General features: G+C 43.1%; 2 protein-coding genes across 3 annotated transcripts in view; one reads left to right on the top strand and one right to left on the bottom strand.

The window, feature by feature from the left end:
- Positions 1-20,000, bottom strand: part of LOC147031988 (dedicator of cytokinesis protein 7-like) — a 272,420-nt gene that overhangs the window by 36,779 nt on the left and 215,641 nt on the right. For both annotated transcript variants that reach the window (XM_085869231.1, XM_085869229.1), the window contains exons 30-34: positions 17,506-17,675; positions 16,010-16,125; positions 15,630-15,821; positions 7,689-7,812; positions 7,311-7,404 (exon numbers count right to left, since the gene is read on the bottom strand). In XM_085869231.1, the coding sequence (XP_085725357.1) occupies positions 7,311-7,404; positions 7,689-7,812; positions 15,630-15,821; positions 16,010-16,125; positions 17,506-17,675 (696 nt within the window). The remainder of the gene's footprint in view (positions 1-7,310; positions 7,405-7,688; positions 7,813-15,629; positions 15,822-16,009; positions 16,126-17,505; positions 17,676-20,000) is intronic.
- Positions 11,812-14,597, top strand: LOC147031989 (uncharacterized). Its single transcript, XM_085859999.1, has 2 exons — positions 11,812-13,043; positions 14,510-14,597. The coding sequence occupies exons 1-2, from the start codon at positions 11,920-11,922 to the stop codon at positions 14,595-14,597; spliced, it is 1,212 nt and encodes a 403-aa protein (XP_085716125.1). The 5' UTR covers positions 11,812-11,919.

Consider the following 20,000-nt stretch of genomic DNA (forward strand, 5'->3'; position numbering starts at 1 on the left):
AGCCAAGCAGCCACAGGTTGCGTATGAATAAATAAATAAATAAATAAATAACTTGCTACTTTTGAAAGGATTGACGGGATCTTTCATTCCCACAGCCAGCTAAAAGATGTAGTCCGGATGTCAAACACCATTTTTCAAGATGACCTTGCATTAGGGTCCGCACAATGTTTTTCTGCATTTTTGTGATCACCAGACCATCTGAATGAATATTCTGAGTGATGCCACTCTGGCACCCTTGAGCATTTTTGTAGAAACCCATTAATATGCAAATTAGCGGTGGCCATTATCGAAATTACTATTTTTCTTAACATCTCCAAAAGTAAGCATCCAAATATCCTGGTTGAGGTGTCTACACCCGTTTTTAGGGTCACTGGTCATGATAAACCCACTTACAATTAGATAACATTGAAATTTAGCTCATTAATATGCAAATTAGCAGTCACCATTATTGAAAATGTAGATAAATAGACATATAGATAGAAAAAAAAACACTTCAGTCTTTGTGAATACAGATCACTATTATTCATACAGATTCAACAATTTGACAGTATGCAATGAAAGCAGCTCACAACATGAACAAAAGAAGACATTCCTGTGTAAATCAAATGTTCATCTATATAACAGGTTTGTAAACCTCATGAAGGCTACTTGAGTGCTTGGTGTCTCATTCAGTGTCAGAGTCATCATCAAGGGCAAATGCAGCAGCTGTCTTGGTGTGCTCATTCCTGCAGTCAGTATCTCCATGGCACGTACAGAAAACTGTGCACGGTAACTTGGCTGCTGTGCAGCGGCATTGAGCTGTGTCGCATTGCTTGTCGGAGGAACATCCACAACGTATCAGTTCCAAGATCTCTGGTGGTGCAAGAGCGACGTTGGGCGGCAGCATAATTGGAAGTAATGATCTTGATGCCTCATCACGTTTCCATCCGTACTGAGTGGGATCCAGAGGTGGTGGCTGCAGCTCAGCAGCTGACTTCCATATTGCTGTCTGGATAAGAGCGCGTCGCACGTTTTGTTCAAAGGACTCTGTAGTTGGTGGCATTTGGTTTCGCCATCTTCGTAGACCACACCTCTTTGCGAACATCAGACATGTTGCTTCTCTCCTTGCCACCATAGCAAACAGCCATGAACACAGTGGCTTCGGCGATGACATCCTCAATAGATGCCTCCACATTCCCAAGTTTTTGAAGTGAATGGCCTGCTGCGAGTATCTTCTTGCCAGTCAGTTTACCTCTACCATACATCTGGGCAACGGTGTCGCAACCTGTCAGTGCGTGTAAAGCTAGTAGGTCTTGCAACATCCGGCATGCTTTCTGGCAGTGGCCCCAATGTCGATCAACGATCGGCCAGGACATGTTGCTTCCATTGTTACGCAGCATTGCAGATGAAGTTCTGCGAAGTGATACACAAGCAAGATGAGCACATCAGTATCATCACAGATGACTGTGATGCATTTTGCGCCATCTTCGGCAACTTTAGCGACTTGCTGAATCATGATGACATCTGCCTCCTCACGCGTCGTCTTCAAATCAGTGCGACACCTTCGGGCTCCGTGGTGTATTTCCACTGGGGTAGACTCCTGTCCCATAATGACGAGCCTGTGTTGGCTCTGCTTTCTTTGTTGGCTAACGTCAATCAAATTCTGGCAAATCAGTTCTCAGTTACTGACAGAACCACCAGCTGTGGAGGCAGTGGAGACCTGTGGCACCTGCTAGCTTGCTGCCCAGCTCTTGCTAATCTTGTTCCACTCTTGATGCTGAAATCATTATATCTGTCAAATACCAGATATACATCTGATTTGTCCACCTTTGCCATGATGTAGCTCGTGAAGTTGTCAACAATGGCTTGCACAATTCCCCTGTTAGGCCAATGAATAACCCAGAGGATTGCACAACCATCTAAGATGGTGACTTCAGGTTGCGGACCCAGTCTTGTTGAGATTTCCACTTGGAGATTCTTCTTCAATGTCGACTTGGTCTTTGCTATTCTCATCTCCCCCTTTTCATCGAACATTGATGTTGGCACAGGTGCAAGTTCGTACTCCAAGACGTCACATAGTTTGATGTTTCGATTTTGTTGGAGTCCCATGACCCTGGAGTAGATGAGATTTAGATCACAAACTTCAGTAGATCCCACACGCATGGCTTTCTATGTCACTGCCATAGTTATGACTTGTTTAGATAAGGGAGTTTTGAATCCTGCTGGCCAGCTTTCTTCATACGAATGCATCTGTGCTCGGCCAATGTCAACTGCCCTTGGCGCGTTCACCTTCTCCGGTCCAATTCTGCCAGTTACAATGTTGACAACTCTGTCTGCATGTTCGTTTGGGTCAAGTGGGTCGATACAGGACTGGAGTTTTCTCCTTATCTTATCTCGGTCCTCTGCATCAGATCGTATGCGTGATGGCTTCTCTTCCTTGTGAATGGTCACCTCTGTGACTATGTGCCCCTCAGACATATCTGTGAGATCGTGGACTATCTGACTAAACGTGTGCATACTATAGGCCCACTTCTTCAGTGTAATGCCAACGATTCCATGTATGCCATGACCGTAGCGCATGAACGTGGACTCGATGTACATATCCGACCATATGCCGTTCCATAGGCCCTTCTTGTGCCGCATCACGTGATCTCCTTTTAAGAACATTTCCAGAATGTCTCCATGAAGCCTTTCCATCAATCAAAGGTAGTAGAGTCTGTATCTCACATAGTTGTGATGTCCAGCCACGAAGAAGTAGGGGAGCATCTCCTTCATAGCCCAAAGATGCAATGGCCAGTCTCCTTCACGCTCAGCACGAACAAACACCATCATGATGAATACAGGTTTCACAAGGTTCTGTACCCATAGTTGTCTGGTCATGCTCTTTGTTGCTTTGGTTTCAAGAGTGTCCATTAAGTCTTCATGACTTTCTGCCTGAGCCAAGCTAGAACGAAGGACCTCCTCAGTCACCAATCGCAGGGCCCTGAAGTTTAGGGGAAACTTTTTTCCACCAAGCATATGAGCAACACCTCCGAAGGCAGATTTAATTACGTCTTCCAGCCCACTTTCAGCCATCAAGTTCCACACACAACCGATGAAACTCATAAGGGTATGCATGCCGCCCAGCCTCGGTATGAACTGGGTAAATCGCTCAGGATAAACCCATTTAACATTAATGGCCGCTCAATACAGCTGTTGGTCAGTTACGGTTTGTCCACACTCTGCGGTCAAGCTTTTTCCCTCCTCCATTGCTGTAAACATCGTGTCCGGATCAGCTGGATCCATATCTATGAGTGGTGTATAAATGGCCCTCGTTGCAGGTTGGATGGATCGTCCTTGCTCTTTGCAGAGCTTTGTATTAAAGCCACCAAACTCTGGTGTGTTCTGATCAGAAGTGATTTGCTTCAGAAAAGAGAAATCCACATCTTGAACTCTCCGAAGTTGTATGGCTTGATGAGCCAATACGCGGAGAGGTAACACCACACGTGTGGCTTCTTCAACTGGCATCGCTGGTTTCTCAGGTCCCTTGTACCTTTGAACCGAAATGTCTTCTGTCACAGGTGTCTCCATTTCATCACGGGTCAATCGTCTGATGATGGCTTCATCGTCAGAAGTGGAAGATGTCTCCTGATCTTTTATGGTAAGTAGTACTGCAAGAGAATGTGTTGAAACGAGTCCATTCTGGGATGAGATATTTGTGTCGAAGTTGTCAGCAACAACCTGAATGAGGCCACATTCAGCATTGGCGGTTCCCCTAATCCCGGAGTGAACAGTTGCAGTCTTTGCTGCTTATCCCTTGAAACTCCTCATAGGAACAGGTCACACGATAGTTGTACAACTGCTCGACGAGGCTTTTACGACTGACAAGAACTCCCAGTGCTATTTGGAGTGTAGTTGGTCGTTTGGTGATCATATTCATTATGATGTTTCCGATCAGAGCTCCTGGAAGTGTGCAGTCCAGTTTAGCTGATATTTTGGAGAGTAGCAATTGAAGGGTTGAACTCACTGCTTCATCAGCAATATCTATATTAATTCTCGTCTGATAGGAACTGGGGTCGGACGACAACTGCTTAGATTCCTGTTCAACCTTCTTGGCAATTCGTTCTAAGGAAACATCAATGGCGTCATCTTCATCTGATGCTACTCAGTTGATCGCAGTAGACGCTCTGCTGCGAAACCAGATTAAATTAGTGACACCTTCACCAGACAGAACCAGAAGCTCAGAGCCAAGTATATCCAACAATTTGGATAACGGGGTTCGTCGAGAGTATAGATTTCCTCCATGATCCTTGTACATATTGTAGACTTCTACTGAATTCCAGATGCTAAACATGTCGTTTTTCATCGATAGGATGGTAGAACTGACAGCTGGCTCAAAGTCCTGAGTTTCTCTGCCACTGTGTGCTGCTGTTGCAACAGAACGGGGTGCCATGAAGGACTTTCTGCAGTCATCGTGATATCTCGCATCAGCAGCATGAAGATCGCTGATTGCGCCCATTAATCGTATCTTGACCTGGCGTCCTTCTTCATCCTGGTGGGAATCGGTAACATCTAGAATAGTTTGTTTGAAAGTTGTCCGATCAACACGATCTGCGGTCCTACAAAGGAGAACTCGCCGCCAACGATTAGGATTCTTCTTATCAAAGTCCATGATGCACTTTTCTCCGCAAAAAATTCAATGTTCTTGAAAGTCAAATAGTCGTCTTTGAACGGCGGCTTATTTTTCTTGTTGAAGCATCTTCCAAACAGACATTACTCGTTCGTTTCAAGTGTCTTTCTATGTATGAGCGTGATGTGTACGTTGATACACAGTCTCTAGGGCATTTGAGCTCGATAGACTTGTCTGCCTGTCATCTCTGTTCAAGCTCTTCATGTATACCATCTTGTCTTGCTTTGCTTGACCGGATGATACTTCGCACTCTGTCTGGACCAACTGTTACCAGAGGTTTTCCAGCTTTAGTTGCATCGCGGGAACTGAAGAAACAGTCTCCCATGGTGATGGAGCCTCAACCTGCAACAATAGAGGTAATTATAAACATCAGTAAACATTTAAGTTATTTGTTCGTATTTTAAAAAATTCTCAGGAAACAGGTTCCACCCTGTGTACTTTTAAAAATCAATAAAACACACAGTTGCTTTCAGACAGATCATGTTAAATAATAATAATAATAATAAAAACTTGCTTGCAAATAATATCGACCATTCTACTGTATCAGAAGACATTACTCTCACTTAAAACTCAGTTGTCCATGTTTCTTTCATTACATTACCATCCTCAACTTACTTGATCAGAAACAGTTCATGCTGTTGATCTTCTGAGGTCAGCCACTTCTTCACAACTGTAATGGGGATAAACGGCTCTGCGCAAGTTATTTTCAAACAGTTTTGTTGTTGTATAACTGTACTGCAAAAACGCCGATCGGCACGGACAAATTCAGGGGGTAGGGTTATGCTAATTTGCATATTAATGAGCTAAATTTAATGTTATCAAATTGTAAGTGGGTTTATCATGACCAGCGACCCTAAAAACATGGGTTTGGACACCTCAACCAGGCTGTTTGGATGCTTACTTCTGGAGATATTAATAAAAATAGTAATTTCGACAATGGCCACCACTAATTTGCATATTAATGAGTTTCTACAAAAATGCTCAAGGATGCCAGAGTGGCATCAATCGGAATATTCATTTAGATGGTCTGGTGATCACAAAAATGCAGAAAAACATTGTGCGGACCTTAATGCACGCTTTTCCGGCCAACACTCGGACTAATGCCCCGAGAATAACTGCAAATATCTTTAGGCAATACCCTTCGTGCAACGCACCAGGGTGAAAGTTCATAATCAGCAAAGGAAACAAATGCAGAAGAAACAGATCAAAGACAAGTTACTGAAAAGAAAACAACAATCAAGTTTTTTAAAAAACGTAATTTCACAAATCTTATAAATTTCCCTTTGTATTGTTTTTAAGAAAAATCCCGCCAGCAGACCATCCTCCAATATGTATGTATGTATATATATATATATATATATATATATATATATATATATATATATATATATATATATATATATATATATATATGACAGAAATCTATGGTATGTGCTATGTTTTATTTACCACATCACAATTTAAAACTAGAACGGGCACTCAGTAGAGCGCATACCTTCGCCAACGCTACATTTTGCCGTCCTCCCCCCAGAAACCGTTGATTGTGAGAGTATTTAATCCCATACCACATCTGCCATCTCATATGTGTTATGATGGCTTAAAAACATTAAATTTCCTGCTGTTTGACACTGATTCTCGTACATTGTACAATTTCTGTATGAACTCCCTGACCTTTTTGGGTGTCAATCTGACACCCAAAATCTCAAGTCAATCTGACGACAACAATACTGGTCACATTATAAGAAATCAAATATTACACATCACAGGATAGGGAATTGAATTCTAAACATTTTGAATCTACTTTCATGCAAATTGTATAACAATTGACTGCGTTATGATAATAAAGGTCGTTGACCCCCTGACCTTTGACCCAAACCGCTAACAAAGGTAATGACGTCATTGTGTCATATCGTATATCACAAGATTGGGCATTGAATTCACAACATTTTGGCGTTGGTTGCATGCAAGTTGGATAAAAATCAACTGCACTATGGCAAAATGACGATTTTGACCTTTTCATGACCTTGACCTTGACCTTTGTAATTGGTATTAGAGTGTGGGGAACAGAACAGTCAACATTTTGGTGTTGGTTTCATGCAAATCGGATAAGAATTGACCGTGTTATGACTGAAACCGCACATTTTCCAATGTCGTGACCCCCCCTGACCTTTGGCTCCCAACCGCTAATAAGGGTTATTACGTCATTGTGTCATGTCATATATCACAAGATGGGGCATTGAATTCTGAACATTTTGGCATTAGTTGCATGCAAATTGGATACAAATTGACCGCGCTATGGTAAAAAGACGATTTTGACCTTTTCATGACCTTGACCTTGACCTTTGTCCCGATCGCTCCCAAAATCTAATCAAATGGTCCTCGGATAATAACCAATCATCCCACCAAATTTGCTGCGATTCAGTTCAATACTTTTGGAGTTATGTGAATAACAAACAAACAAACACGCATATTCACAAACAAACAAATAAATAAATAAATAAATACACAGCGATCAAAACATAACCTTCGCAACAAAGTTTGCGAAGGTAATGACTGAAACAAATCATGTTTCCAGTATCAGTTGCAACATGCATCAACTGTTTTGCTCTTCAACATTTATACTTTTGCTTATCACCACAATGATCAATGGACTTTGCTTTACTTTTCACTCCGCTCAGACTGCTTGAAATGTGTGAGATCCTTTCGCCAGCGCACACGGTCAAGGCTTGCTGAAGAGGAGGCTTGAGACCGATCACCTGAAAAAAAAAAAACAAAACATAGATGCACACACCTTAACCATCCTGTTGGTGTTATATTCACACAAAGGTGCAGATGTGGAAAGGACTGCAGAAGTCTGGCTTCATTGGATGTGTAAAGAAGGAATAATTACAAAAGTGCACTCTATAACGGAGTTTTGGCCACACGTACGTAGACATGATCAGCACATAACGCTACATGGGTAATAATGACATATGTTGTGTCTCTGTTGTATTAAACACATGTTTTGCAGACTAAAGCGTATGCAATAACTCTCTGGCACCTTGTGCTCGCCGAATCATGTCCTGCCGAGCTCCTGCGCCGCCCAGAATGGCAGATTCCAAACGAGCTTTCATGTCCTGAGACTTAAGGAAGACTGCCTGGTTTATTTCCTTGTTGTGTCGCACCTGCGAAAAAGCAAGATAGATGAGAAAAGGAAGAAAAGTAGTTTATTACATGACAAAAGCGTATGGTGAGCAACTATGGCTTCTCTGCAACTTTCTGCACTGCCTGTTGTGTCTTATGAAGTCTTGCAGTTTGTATAGAGTTTCACACAAACAGGATACCAGGCTTTAGATTGCCAAAAACAACAGTGTTCACTTCATTTGGATGACTGCATGTCAGCAGAGTATTTCCACATGTACAAGACAAGGATGCAAGATGGCCGCTTGCGAATCGCCACCGAGACGTGAGGTGTGGCCCGAAGAATGCTGAATAGTGATTAACCGAATCCAATTATGTTCCCATGCAAACCCAGTGGTTGCTCGTATACAATACACTTCCTCCTAATGGGAAACATTGACAGGAATAATCAAATGTTGTTTTGTTGAATAACACCAAGGACACGAGGCGTGAATCCAGACAGAGCTTTGATGTAAAACGACACAGAACACTGACTTAACAATAACTAATATTTGGAAGCAAAGCACCCCATTGTGGCTACAGACCGGAATAAAGAGAAGGGGGAATTGTTTGGGAGTGCAGGAAGCAAAGAAAGAAATAAACTTGCAAGCTGGGAGAATCGAGGAGAGAGACGAGGGAGAGGAAATGGAGCGTCAAGTGATGGTGATGCAGAAGATGGGCTTCATTGGAGCTGGTGGACTGACAAATGACTTGTACCCGATGAACGACATGTATTCATGCTCTGGATTGATCCATGCCTCGGGCTGACACACAAAAGTGACAAGTGCCATCCTTCTGTCTTTCTGACAGCCCTGGCTTCACTCTTTGACCAGAACTGGCTTCCAGCCTGGAGGCAGCAAATGAAAAAAAAAAATTTTTTTGCTAAACTTTTGTCGTAGAATTTGGAAACAGGTATGGACTTGAAGCATATTTGGTACCGATTGTAATGAGACCTGTTTCCAGCTATGAATTTGCACGGCAAAATGGCCACCATTTGAGATGCAACTTTCTCAATATCTCGGCGACACAAAGAAGAGACGTGCAAACACTGGCTAAACCCACATTTTTGAAGGAATCTCTTTAGCATACACCGAATAGTCACACTTGTATGATAAAATGAAGACGGCTGTGCTAACAGCAGAACAAGCAGGGAAGAAGATCATTTCTGACTTGTGGATAGGAGGTTGATCACCAAGACAGACAAGTTCCATGACAGTTTAAAAATGCAAAACTGAAGATGTTCATTACGATATACTCAGTCCCTGCTCGTGTGGACAAACAAAAAACTGTTTCCATCAAGGCAGATCACGATCTCTTCCGTCGAATAATTGTTGCTCTTTGAAGCAGGATGTGATTTTGATGTTGACGCGTTGCTGGAACAAGAGCCATCTTCTGTATCTTTGTCTTTGGCCACTCTTGACCACAAAATGAGATACCTGACAAACAAGGCACATCTCGGTAAGATACTGGATCAAGACATGGACCAGAGTTAGCCACCTTACAACACTTATCTTACATGTTGCATATTGGATGGCATGGCAAGAGTGCAGACCCTTGCCAATCATTCTGAAGTGAATACATTTGGTGACTGGTGTGATAACTTTCAAAAGTATGTGGTTGGACAGTTCTCCAAAACATGTACCAGGGTTGATATTGTCTTCGACAGATACCAAGAGAACTCAATCAAAAAAGGAATGTGGGGAAAGTGTGTAGGAGAGAAAGGCAAAGGAATTACAAGAATGGTGGAAAGCAGAGATCAGAAAATTGGGAAATGGGAGAGCATTATTGTCTTCAGAGAAAACAAGGCAAGTCAAATTTTTTTGACTTGTGGGAGAGAAGGTTGATCACTAAGATAGCCAAATTTCATGACACATTAAAAATGCAGAAACTGAAGAAGGTCAACACGATGTACTCGGTCCCTGTCAGTTAAAACAAGTCAAATTTTCTCTGCACTGAACCCTCAACTGGCCATCAGACAGAAGCCAGAAGATAACTCATTCTGAGTGGAGGATTCACAAATCCGAAAATAAAGTGTGATCATTGAAAAATAGGACACTTTCTAATCTCAATTTGAATCATGAGAAGGCAGACACACTCATAATATTGCATGCTTGAGATGCTAAAATGTCCGGTTTTCAGCAGGTGAATGGCATTTGCCTTGACACCGATGTCATTGCTCTCCTTGTGGCGCACATGCCTCAACTTTGCGAACATATATGGATACAAATTGGAACGGCAAAGAAGAAAAGGCACATTCCAATACACAGGATTCAGATGGACAGTGGCCCAGAACATTTTTGCTGGCCTTCCATGCTTTAACTGGGTGCAATACAACCAGACAGTTCCTGGGTAATGGCAAACAAATTGCGTGGAACACCTTCAGCAAATATCCTCCGCTACTTGCTCGTTTGGGAGACTCAGACTTTCCTGAAGAGTCTGTGCTAGTTGATGCTGAGGCGTTTGTCTACAAGTTATATTGACTTGTCCATGGAATCTAACTTCTTCCAACAAATCTGAAGTGCATCATTTTGAGCAAAGAAGAACCTTGGCTTTCGACCACCTATGAAGGATGCTTTGTACCTACATGTTCGGAGAGCACATTATCAAACGTACATTTGGAGAAGGACCTTGGAAACGTGTCCATCTCTGCCCGCACAAGAGGAAAGTGGTTGGTACCGAGCAGCAGAGACTAACACTATCCTTCCACCCAGGCTCCTCACAACAAAACCAGTTTTGGCAACCTGTCTGGATATTACAACCTGTGGTTGCTGCAGAGATGCGTTGTGCCACACGTACATGCAAGTACATGTGTCTTGGTCTCAACTGTACGAAGGCTTCTTCGTGCAAGGACTTGTGGGGCAACTTAGCTAAATATAGCATAACAATTGTGCATTTTGTGAGGAAAGCACCAAATTTGGCACACTAGTAGCCTATCATATTATGAACAGATTCGGATATTGAGCCATCTCAAATTCAGCCGCTGATGGCCGTGGCAGCCATTTTTCAAAATGGCCGCCAGTGGTTACTGTTATGACACATATCTGCTTTACTGGAGAGGAATGCAGGTTGATAGTGAAAGTTTATTTACTAATAAAGGTCCAATAATGGTCAAAGAAAGTAACAATTTGATTTGGTTGAGGAAAAAAAAAGTTAAAGTGGACTAATTAGTCTTATTAAGACACAGATTCCGAATGAAAACAAATGATAAACATTCATGGTACTATTGGCTTGGCACATGGTAGTAGAAGTGGTGTGTGTGCATATTGACCCCGGAATCGCGCATGGTTGAGTTGCCAGCTTACACTTGTAGAGAATTTATGGCTGGCAACTTCACTGTACAGAAGACGAAGAACGTGTTCTCTTCGATCCCAATCGACCAGGCACACGAACAGAACAACGCATGAATCAAAGATGGTGGAGCAGTCGGCCTCACTGATAACCCAAGTGCCCTGCGGTGTTGGATGATTGCTGGGCCAGAAGTTGCCAGGGCCATAGAAGAGTTCCAAGATGGCCGTCAACACTGGGGGAGGCGAGAGGACACACGTCATCACGACCAGACACCAAGTGTCTAAACCTCTTTCTCCAAGGATGTCCGTGCCCTTGTCAGCGTCATAGAAGAGCTTGGCAACCCCTTTGAGGAAGAGAGCATGGATCTGGTAGTCCTTGACACAAAGGAAATTGCAGGTCCTGCTGCAGTTGAGAATGTCAGGAATGTGAAGAAGATTGGCCAAGAGCAGTTCCAGGCTTTCACCAGAGAATGCCTGGTGGAAAGGACCAAGCCAATTGATGATGCAATTCGTCGGAACAAGCTGAAGGTGTTTAGCACTTCCACCCCGAGAAGTGTGAGCAAAGGGAAACAGCAGCTGGCCTCTCTCAGGAACGACGTGGCACTTTTCTCACGGCTCTACATCGGTTGCCAGACGAAGGATGGAAACCTTGAAGAGTTCTTTCGTCATGAGAATCAAGCGTGTCCTCCAGCCCTCTCCGATGGAGAAAGTCTCCGTCTTGGTACGAAGAGTGATCTCCTCAAATGGTTTGAAGAGTTCTCCAATGCCCAATCAGAGGCTCCTGATACCACCAGCCTAGTTCTTGATGGGGCAGTCATTGTCCAGATGCTGAAGCCTGCGGTAGCCAAGAACTTTGATGACTATGCCCAGGATGTCTTCATACCGTACCTGTCAACAAAGCTTCAGACTGTGTCACGCCTGGACCTGGTCTGGGACCGCTACGTTGCTGATTCACTGAAAGGCAATGCAAGATCAAAGCGTGGAAAAGGAGTGCGTAGATGCGTGGTTGGAGTAGCAGTTATACCTGGAAACTGGCAGAACTTCCTCCGAGTGGACACCAACAAGACCGAGCTGTTCAAGTTCCTATCAGAAACTATCTTAAGGTGGTTTGAGCAGGATAACAAGCAGCTGATTATCACTGATGGAGAGGCAGTCCTGAGCAAGCCACCGCTGCGAGACCTGGCCTTGCTCGCCCCATGCAGCCACGAAGAAGCTGACAGTCAAATGTTGTTGCATGCATCCCATGCAGCCAACCATGGTCACCACAAGATACTGATCAAGACAGTTGACACCGATGTTGTGGTGTTGGCTGTGTCAGTGGCCCAGGGACTGCAACCAGAAGATGAACTGTGGCTAGCATTTGGCACTGGGAAGAGTTTTCGGTACCTGGCAGCCCACAAAATAGCAGCTAGCCGAGGACCAGAGAAGGCACAGGTACTCCCAATGTTTCACGCTCTGACTGGGTGTGACACTGTATCTAGCTTTGCTGGACATGGTAAGAAGACTGCTTGGACAATCTGGACCATTCTGCCAGAACTTACAGACGCACTGCTGAAGCTATCCTCTGCACCAAGTGGCATACCAGACGATGTCATGCACACCATCGAAAGGTTCGTCATATTGCTCTATGACAGAACCAGCACGTGCAACGACATTGACAAGGCCCGGAAGAAACTCTTCGCGAAGAAGAACAACGTGCAGCTGATCCCGCCAACCAAGGTAGCTCTGGAGGAGCATGTGAAGAGGGCGGCCAACCAAGGAGGCCATGTGTGGGCTCAAACACTGCTACCAACGCCAGAGCTGCCTCCTCCATCCAGCTGGGGCTGGGTCAAGAATGACGAGGGGGTGTACGAGCCACACTGGACGAAGCTACCCAAAGCAACCCACACCTGCTCTGAGCTAGTATCGTGCAAGTGCAAGTGCAAGAAGAGCTGTCTGAAGCGTTGCAAGTGCAAAAAGGCCGCACTTGAATGCACAGCTTTGTGTGTGTGTGAGGGAGAGTGCTCACAAAATTGAGAGAATATTAACAGCAGACTGTGTCACTGATTCAGAACATTTAAATCAGACATCTCTTGATCAATTTCCATGAGTGAGATGTCGGTATTCATATGAATGAGACGCAGCCCACGATTCGTTTGCCACCATGCTCAACAACCACTGACTTTACACAAGCGATGTTGGTATTCATATCAATCAGACGCAGCCCTTGATTTGTTTGCCACCATGCTCAACAACCAATTTCTATGAGTGAGATAGTCGTCCGGTACAACAAATAATTAGCAGCCATCTTGCAAAATGGCGGCTATCTTTAAACTTGAGGTGGCCACAGGTTATGTTTTTCTTAATTCAGCTTTTAATAAATGTTCAAACCAATGTTAGAGTGAAATTAAAGTAACCGCTAGTGGCCATTTTGGAAAATGGCTGCCACAGCCATCAGCGGCTGAATTTGAGATGGCCCAATATCCAAATCTGTTCATAATATGATAGGCTACTCGTGTGCCAAATTTGGTGCTTTCCTCACAAAATGCACAATTATAATGCTAAGTTGCCCCACTATTGTGTAATAACCCGAAAACCCTCGACGTATTTCACGATGAATGAAGAGAAGAGACATCTGGTCTGTGTCGTTCATGAGGGTATGGCCAAATGAGACAGGTTTCTCGTATGACTCTTCGTTTTATACAACTGATGTCACTAACTGTCCAGTGATGTGTCGTGGAATAGACTAGAAACTTCATTATCCAGACTGTTCTTGTTTCATAAACTGGATTAATGTTTAATTGTGTGTATGCCATTTTCAGAGGACATTGACACTCTCCAACGTTCTGAACTTCACTTTGTTATCGTGTACCTTAGAATGTATACAAATAGATGTGTTATTTGTCACATTCAAATATCTTCTGCCAGGGAGAATGTGTTTTACAACCGAAGGCTTGCGCAAATAAAACCTTTGATCCGATTCATTTGCATGGATCGGGAACTGTAAACAACACCGAAAACATCAAAATACTGAGCACATCGGTTTGATATCGCAGCCATCTTGGATTACAAGATGGTATATGTGATTGATCAGCTTCAGTAATATAGTCAGGTTGAGTGGTCTTTTATTCCTGATCATCATCTGGAAAGGATCTGGTAAACAGATATGGTGTGCCGCAAGTTGGCGTTTTTATGTTATTTTGACATTTTGACCTCAAGGACAAAATCCAGAGTGTAAACAGGGCTGAAATGACTTCCTATATGTATGAAGATACTTCCCAACTGGTTTCCAGCTTGTACTAAAAAGGTTTAGCAAAAAAGGGTTTTGGAGCATGCTACAGCATGGTGCCTCCAGACTATTCTGCTGATGGTCCTATTGATGAGACAATCTTTCAACGACTCCTTTTGTACAACCACACCACGCTTCATATCACAGCCCGGCACAGAATATTCCTCCACCAGGGGAGCAGGTTGTTCGCACTCACAATGTCTGTGCACTGCGGGTAAAGGAGACGAGGGTTTAAAATTAATGAGGAGGTGGGAAGACCAAGTTCACAGGACATGTGCCTTCTCTATTCTAATGATTCCTGAATAAGATCTGGCCTCAAGTATATCTACAAAGTACAAACGCTGCCATTGTGTTCTTACCTTTATGTACAATATATACATGAATATCATTAAAAGGGAGTTCCGACTCTTCCCTGTGCACATAACAGTATGAAAATAACATCTGTTTACAGTGAAACATATGAGAGACTCAACAACATGGCATTTACTTCTCTTCCTCCTACTCTTCATTACCCCCCCCCCCCCAAAAAAAAAAAAATACAAATTTTATTATTTGTGTTATTTCTTATTTTATGGAAAGAAGAAAGAAAGAAACATAAGACTTCCTGTACCACTGAAGACATGAAAACCAAGAACGGCACCCGGTAGAGTGCGTACATCTGCCAGAGTGAACAGTTTAAATTCCACTGAGAAGGCCGGATCGAGATCCAGACCTTAACCAAAACCAAATCGGCTTGTTCTCGTCACCTAAATAAAGTTTTGTCATAATCCGTCCACAAATTTTTGAAACATCAGGTTATATATCATTTTTGGCCCCATCTCTCAATGGTGAAGAAGCACTTGAAAAATAAAATTTTTTATCATAACCGGATCTGAATATTCACCAAAATCAAAGCAATTTATCCTTCCTCATCAGACACCCAACCTGTCCACTACTTTTTGAGATATCGTGCTCACAGACAAACAGACAGCTAAACAGTGGTGAAAGCATAACCTCCATCCACCTTCGGTGGTGGAGGTAATTGAGAGTGAAATCAGAGGTAAAAGGCAATCATCAAAATCATGAAAATAAACAGAATTGCAATGCAGAAGCAGGAAAGGAGAAAAAGAGACGTTAAAACAATGCAATTCATGACCATTTGGGATCTGCTGGAAATTTTCACAAGATACCTTAGAATCCCTGGGCCGTAACTCACTGAATTGCCAAGGTAAGAATTATAAATAGTGAGTTCTGTTTCAAGTCCTTTACCAAAATGCAAACAGCACACCTTGTACTCAAAGCATGATATGCAGAGTCGACACAGGTGAAGTACACGCCACAACTGTGCCACAGAAAGATCTGCAAGCCATCGCTGGAGCAGAATTGGGTCTGCATGTTTCAAAACCCACAACGCCATGGCCAAGAGATTACGACTCATTTCTACGGACAGCAGCGGTGTAGGTCGCCCACTTTGTAGTGTCTGCACACACACACACGCCATAGCTTCAACAGCAGGTCCTGCTCTTCTCAAGTGTAATATTAGTAACACTGTGATTTTTAAATATGTATTTTTTGAGTATTATTATTATTATTATTCTATAATTGAAAGTCCCATTCAAAAATTCCTCCTTCATCCCTTTTCCTCAACATTACATTTACAGAACTTACAGCGCCCCGTGCAACAGCGGGTGTGCCTGCAATTGCAACTGCCACCGACTGACTGATGCTCCCAGATCCTTCTTCCTCATCACCTGCCATATGTTGAGTTCGCATAGCCGGAGAATCTAAAGACAGGTGTGGCAGGAGAGATTGAAGGGCAGGTGAGGGGAGGGGAGGCGCGGAATGAAAGGGTAAGTATAAATATAATTATACACACGTGCACATTCAACGACGACAACAAAAAGACTTCACAGCATACTGAGGGAAAGGAATGAAGAGTCCAAAGACGAAGAAGAAGGGGGAAAGGTAAGTATGATTGGGTGAGGGGGAGAGGTTTGTGTAGGTTGTCAGTCATGATTGTAGATGAAAGTTAAATAAATGCTACCTGCGCACGAATACACACCTCTCACTGAAGAGGGAAAGGCCAAGGGAATGTGCGAGCCAGCAGAATAACCCGCAAAAGGCTTATATAGCCATTGCATTCGTAAAACAAGAAGGGCACTCGGTAGAGCGCATACCTCCATCCTGCAATGCCTGATCCACGAGAACATATGGGTCCTAATATATTTTTGAGATATCGTGCTAAATATCGTTTTTGGCCCGATCTCTCAGTGGTGAAGAATCACATTAAACTCTCGTAGCCGGATCCGGATCCAGATGTTCATCAAAATCTAATCAGTTCGTCCCCTTGTAGCACACCCAACCACTCCACCAAATTTCACCTGGATCCGTCCACTCCATGGCGAGTTGATGACATGTGCCAAGTTGAAGTTATTTTCATCAAGCGATTTTGGAGAAAATTATGTCCAATTATTTTTGTTTATTCCAACATGGCTGCCATACCATGTGACTGATGATGCCATCATTTAATTCTTCACTCAGATAGGGTCATTGATCAGACATAAGAAGTTTCAGATTTTTTGCATTCGGATTTCAATTCACCCAATTATGAATAGAATACCACTTCCCTCCAACCCTCACATTGGTGAGTAATTCTTCACATCGGTGATTTATGACCCAATGTGAGTGATATATGACCTGATGTGAGTATTTCTTCACTCACATCAGGTCATAGATCAGAGATATGAAGTTTCAGATTTTTTGGATAAGGATTTCAATTCAACCAATTATGGCTGGAATACCATTTCACCGAAGATGTCATCATGATCATCCTACATACCCCACGGAGAGTTGATGACATATGCCAAGTTTCAATTTTTTTTGTTGAGTGGTTTCAGAGAAAATGATGTCCAATTGTTTTCCTTCAATCCAATATCGCTGCCATAACACGTGAGCTATTATGTAAGTAATTAGTAAGAAATAAAATATTCTTCATGTAGAGTCCCTCTGATGTTTAAAGTTTTGCATCGATCGGACAAGCGGTTGTAGAGAACAACATTTTAACAGTGAAAATATATAGACACGTACAAAGACAGACAGACAGACAGGTGCTGCAAAAGTCTCGCATCCCCTTCGGGGCAAGACTCATAAACATATTGGCATACCGCTGAAGTCATGCAGTTGAATTGATGCATCAACTATGATGGACAGCAAGGGCAGATACAGCATGGCAATAGCTCTTTTGGCTTCCATGCTTTTGTAGCGGGGGTCCAGGTCCTGACTAGCAATCAGTCCACACACTGTAGTGATTGCTTTCCTCTGCAGTGGAAAAAGCCTGGAAAGAAGGAACATCTATCATCAATGTCAGACTTAACTTAGCACTGTCTGAAGCTATTGTGAACTAAAATACTGCTTTAATCTGTTATACACGAACAACATGATGCCTCATGTTTAGCCAACACAAACTTGTCACGAAAGAAAACTTTGAAGACATGACCTTCACCCTCAACATTTATAAGACAATAAGACAATATTTGTTGTGAAGAGTGCAGATTTTTTGAACCCCTTGACTCCGTTACATATCGAGTCAGAATTGTGCAACATTTCTAAATTATGATGGAGCATGGATGTAAATTTAATGGAGCCAACTGTGTTTAACCAAGATTGATAAGACCAGGTGGGTTTCGTCGAGATGAAAGAAGCTGCGTCCCAAAGAGATAATAAAAAAATAAAAAATGACCGTTTTACAGCCATTTTTCCCTGCTGTGCAGGGGTTGGGCTTTTTCTTGAGGCAATGTTTTATGGCCGGATGCCCTTCCTGACGCCAACCCTGGTCGCCTCTTACGACACACAGGGATATGGTACACCTATTCTTACCGGGGCATACACCGGAACCAGTACACTGGTACTCATTTCACCGACCTCGGAAGGATGACAGGCTGAGTCAACCCCCTGGTGTTAATTCAGCAGCCAACGGGGCTTGAACTCAGGACCCTGGGATCCCAAGCCACCACTCTAACCACTAAGCCAACACCAGGCTTCCCAAAGAGATAATGAAGAGGAATATTCTGGAAAAAAAAAAGGCACAGCAGAAACGCTGGCAGTGATCCACTGGGCAGCGGGTCAGCACCACCAATACAGTCCGACGTGGGACTCTTGATAACACAACTAATGGCAGGGTTGGAGATAAGGCAGGTCAAGACAATGGAAAGACAGGTGGATCATGAGACATATGGACATGAAAGAGAACAGAACGGGGCCAATAAAAGCCTGGACCACAGTCCAGAACGGACGCGTCTGGGAATCTGTGGAAGCAAGGTGGAAGATTTAGAAGGGGAAAGCTGGAATGGTTGGAAAGGTGCTGAGACAGCAGCATACGGGGAGCGCGAATCATGAATAACAGATTGGGGAAAGGGGAGAAGGGTTGAAATGAACTTTTCAGCTGATGCTTTCAGCCAAATGCATGACTGCAGTTGTGAATTATTATAGCCTTTCGTTGAGTGGAAGAGCCCTGGAGTGTCAGCAGAATGTAGAGTGCCACAGTGTTTCAAACAAGGAAACCCTGAGCCTGAGTGCTTATAGAGGACAGGTAATGGTAATGTTGATCCAGGTGAAAGAGCATTGAGAGCACCAAGAGCAGGCAAATTTCACAGCAGGAAAACGTGGAAGAGCCCCAAATGTGTCGGCAGCGTGTGTACATAGCGGGTGAAATGCTGCCAAATAACAACCACCACTTCAAGCCCATGCAGGAGCAAGCATGTGTCACTGTGTTTGCAATTGCCAGATGGACCGACTCCCAAAGCTGGATGTGACTCCTCTCCTCAGTCTCGATTTTACTGCTGTGATTCCCTCACTGCTAAACTCTCTGAATCTCTAAACTATTACTCATGCCTCCCTTTAAATTCTCTTGAAATATGCTCCATGCACAATTCCTCTTTGTCCACCATCCAGTGAGGTCAGATCAAGCAACAGCTAAGCATGGTGTTGGCTTAGTGGTGAGGATGGCTGGCTTGGGATCTTGAGTTTGAATCCCGTTTTCCGCTGAATTAACACCAGGTGGGGTTAACTCAGCCTGTCATCCTTCCAAGGTCAGCGAAATGAATACCAATGTGCTGGTATAGGGGCACAGCATCAGCGGCATTATTGTGCCGCCAACAAAATGATAGCTACCGGCAGCCAAGCTGCTGTACACAAGAAGATGAAGAAAGCAACAGCCAGTACAAACCAGCCAAAAGTAGCATTCATACAAATGCATGTTCAAATGTCCAGCCCACCCTCAGTCGAGTAGCTTCTGCAGGTAGTGGGGAAAGTCAAACTAAATAAATAAATAACATAACATACTCCATAATTAAACTGCATCTGCGAGCCATCCAACACTTACCCAACATGATACAGCAATATAATATTTACATTCTTAATGGGATTATCATTTCAGAAGTAATACATGTCATTTCACGAATTATTTCATGCACATCAAGTCGGACGGACATGGCAGTTTTTAAGGACACAAATTATTTTTCCGCATTTTTTGCAAAAAAAAAAAAATATATATATATATATATATATATATATATATATATATATATATATATATATATATATATATATATATATATATATATATATATATATTGGTGTGGTATCGCCGGCGCGTCGCCAC

The sequence above is a fragment of the Eptatretus burgeri genome, chromosome 2 (assembly GCF_056783735.1).
Source record: "Eptatretus burgeri isolate ZD-2024b chromosome 2, Ebu_testis_v1, whole genome shotgun sequence".
Taxonomy (NCBI): domain Eukaryota; kingdom Metazoa; phylum Chordata; class Myxini; order Myxiniformes; family Myxinidae; genus Eptatretus; species Eptatretus burgeri.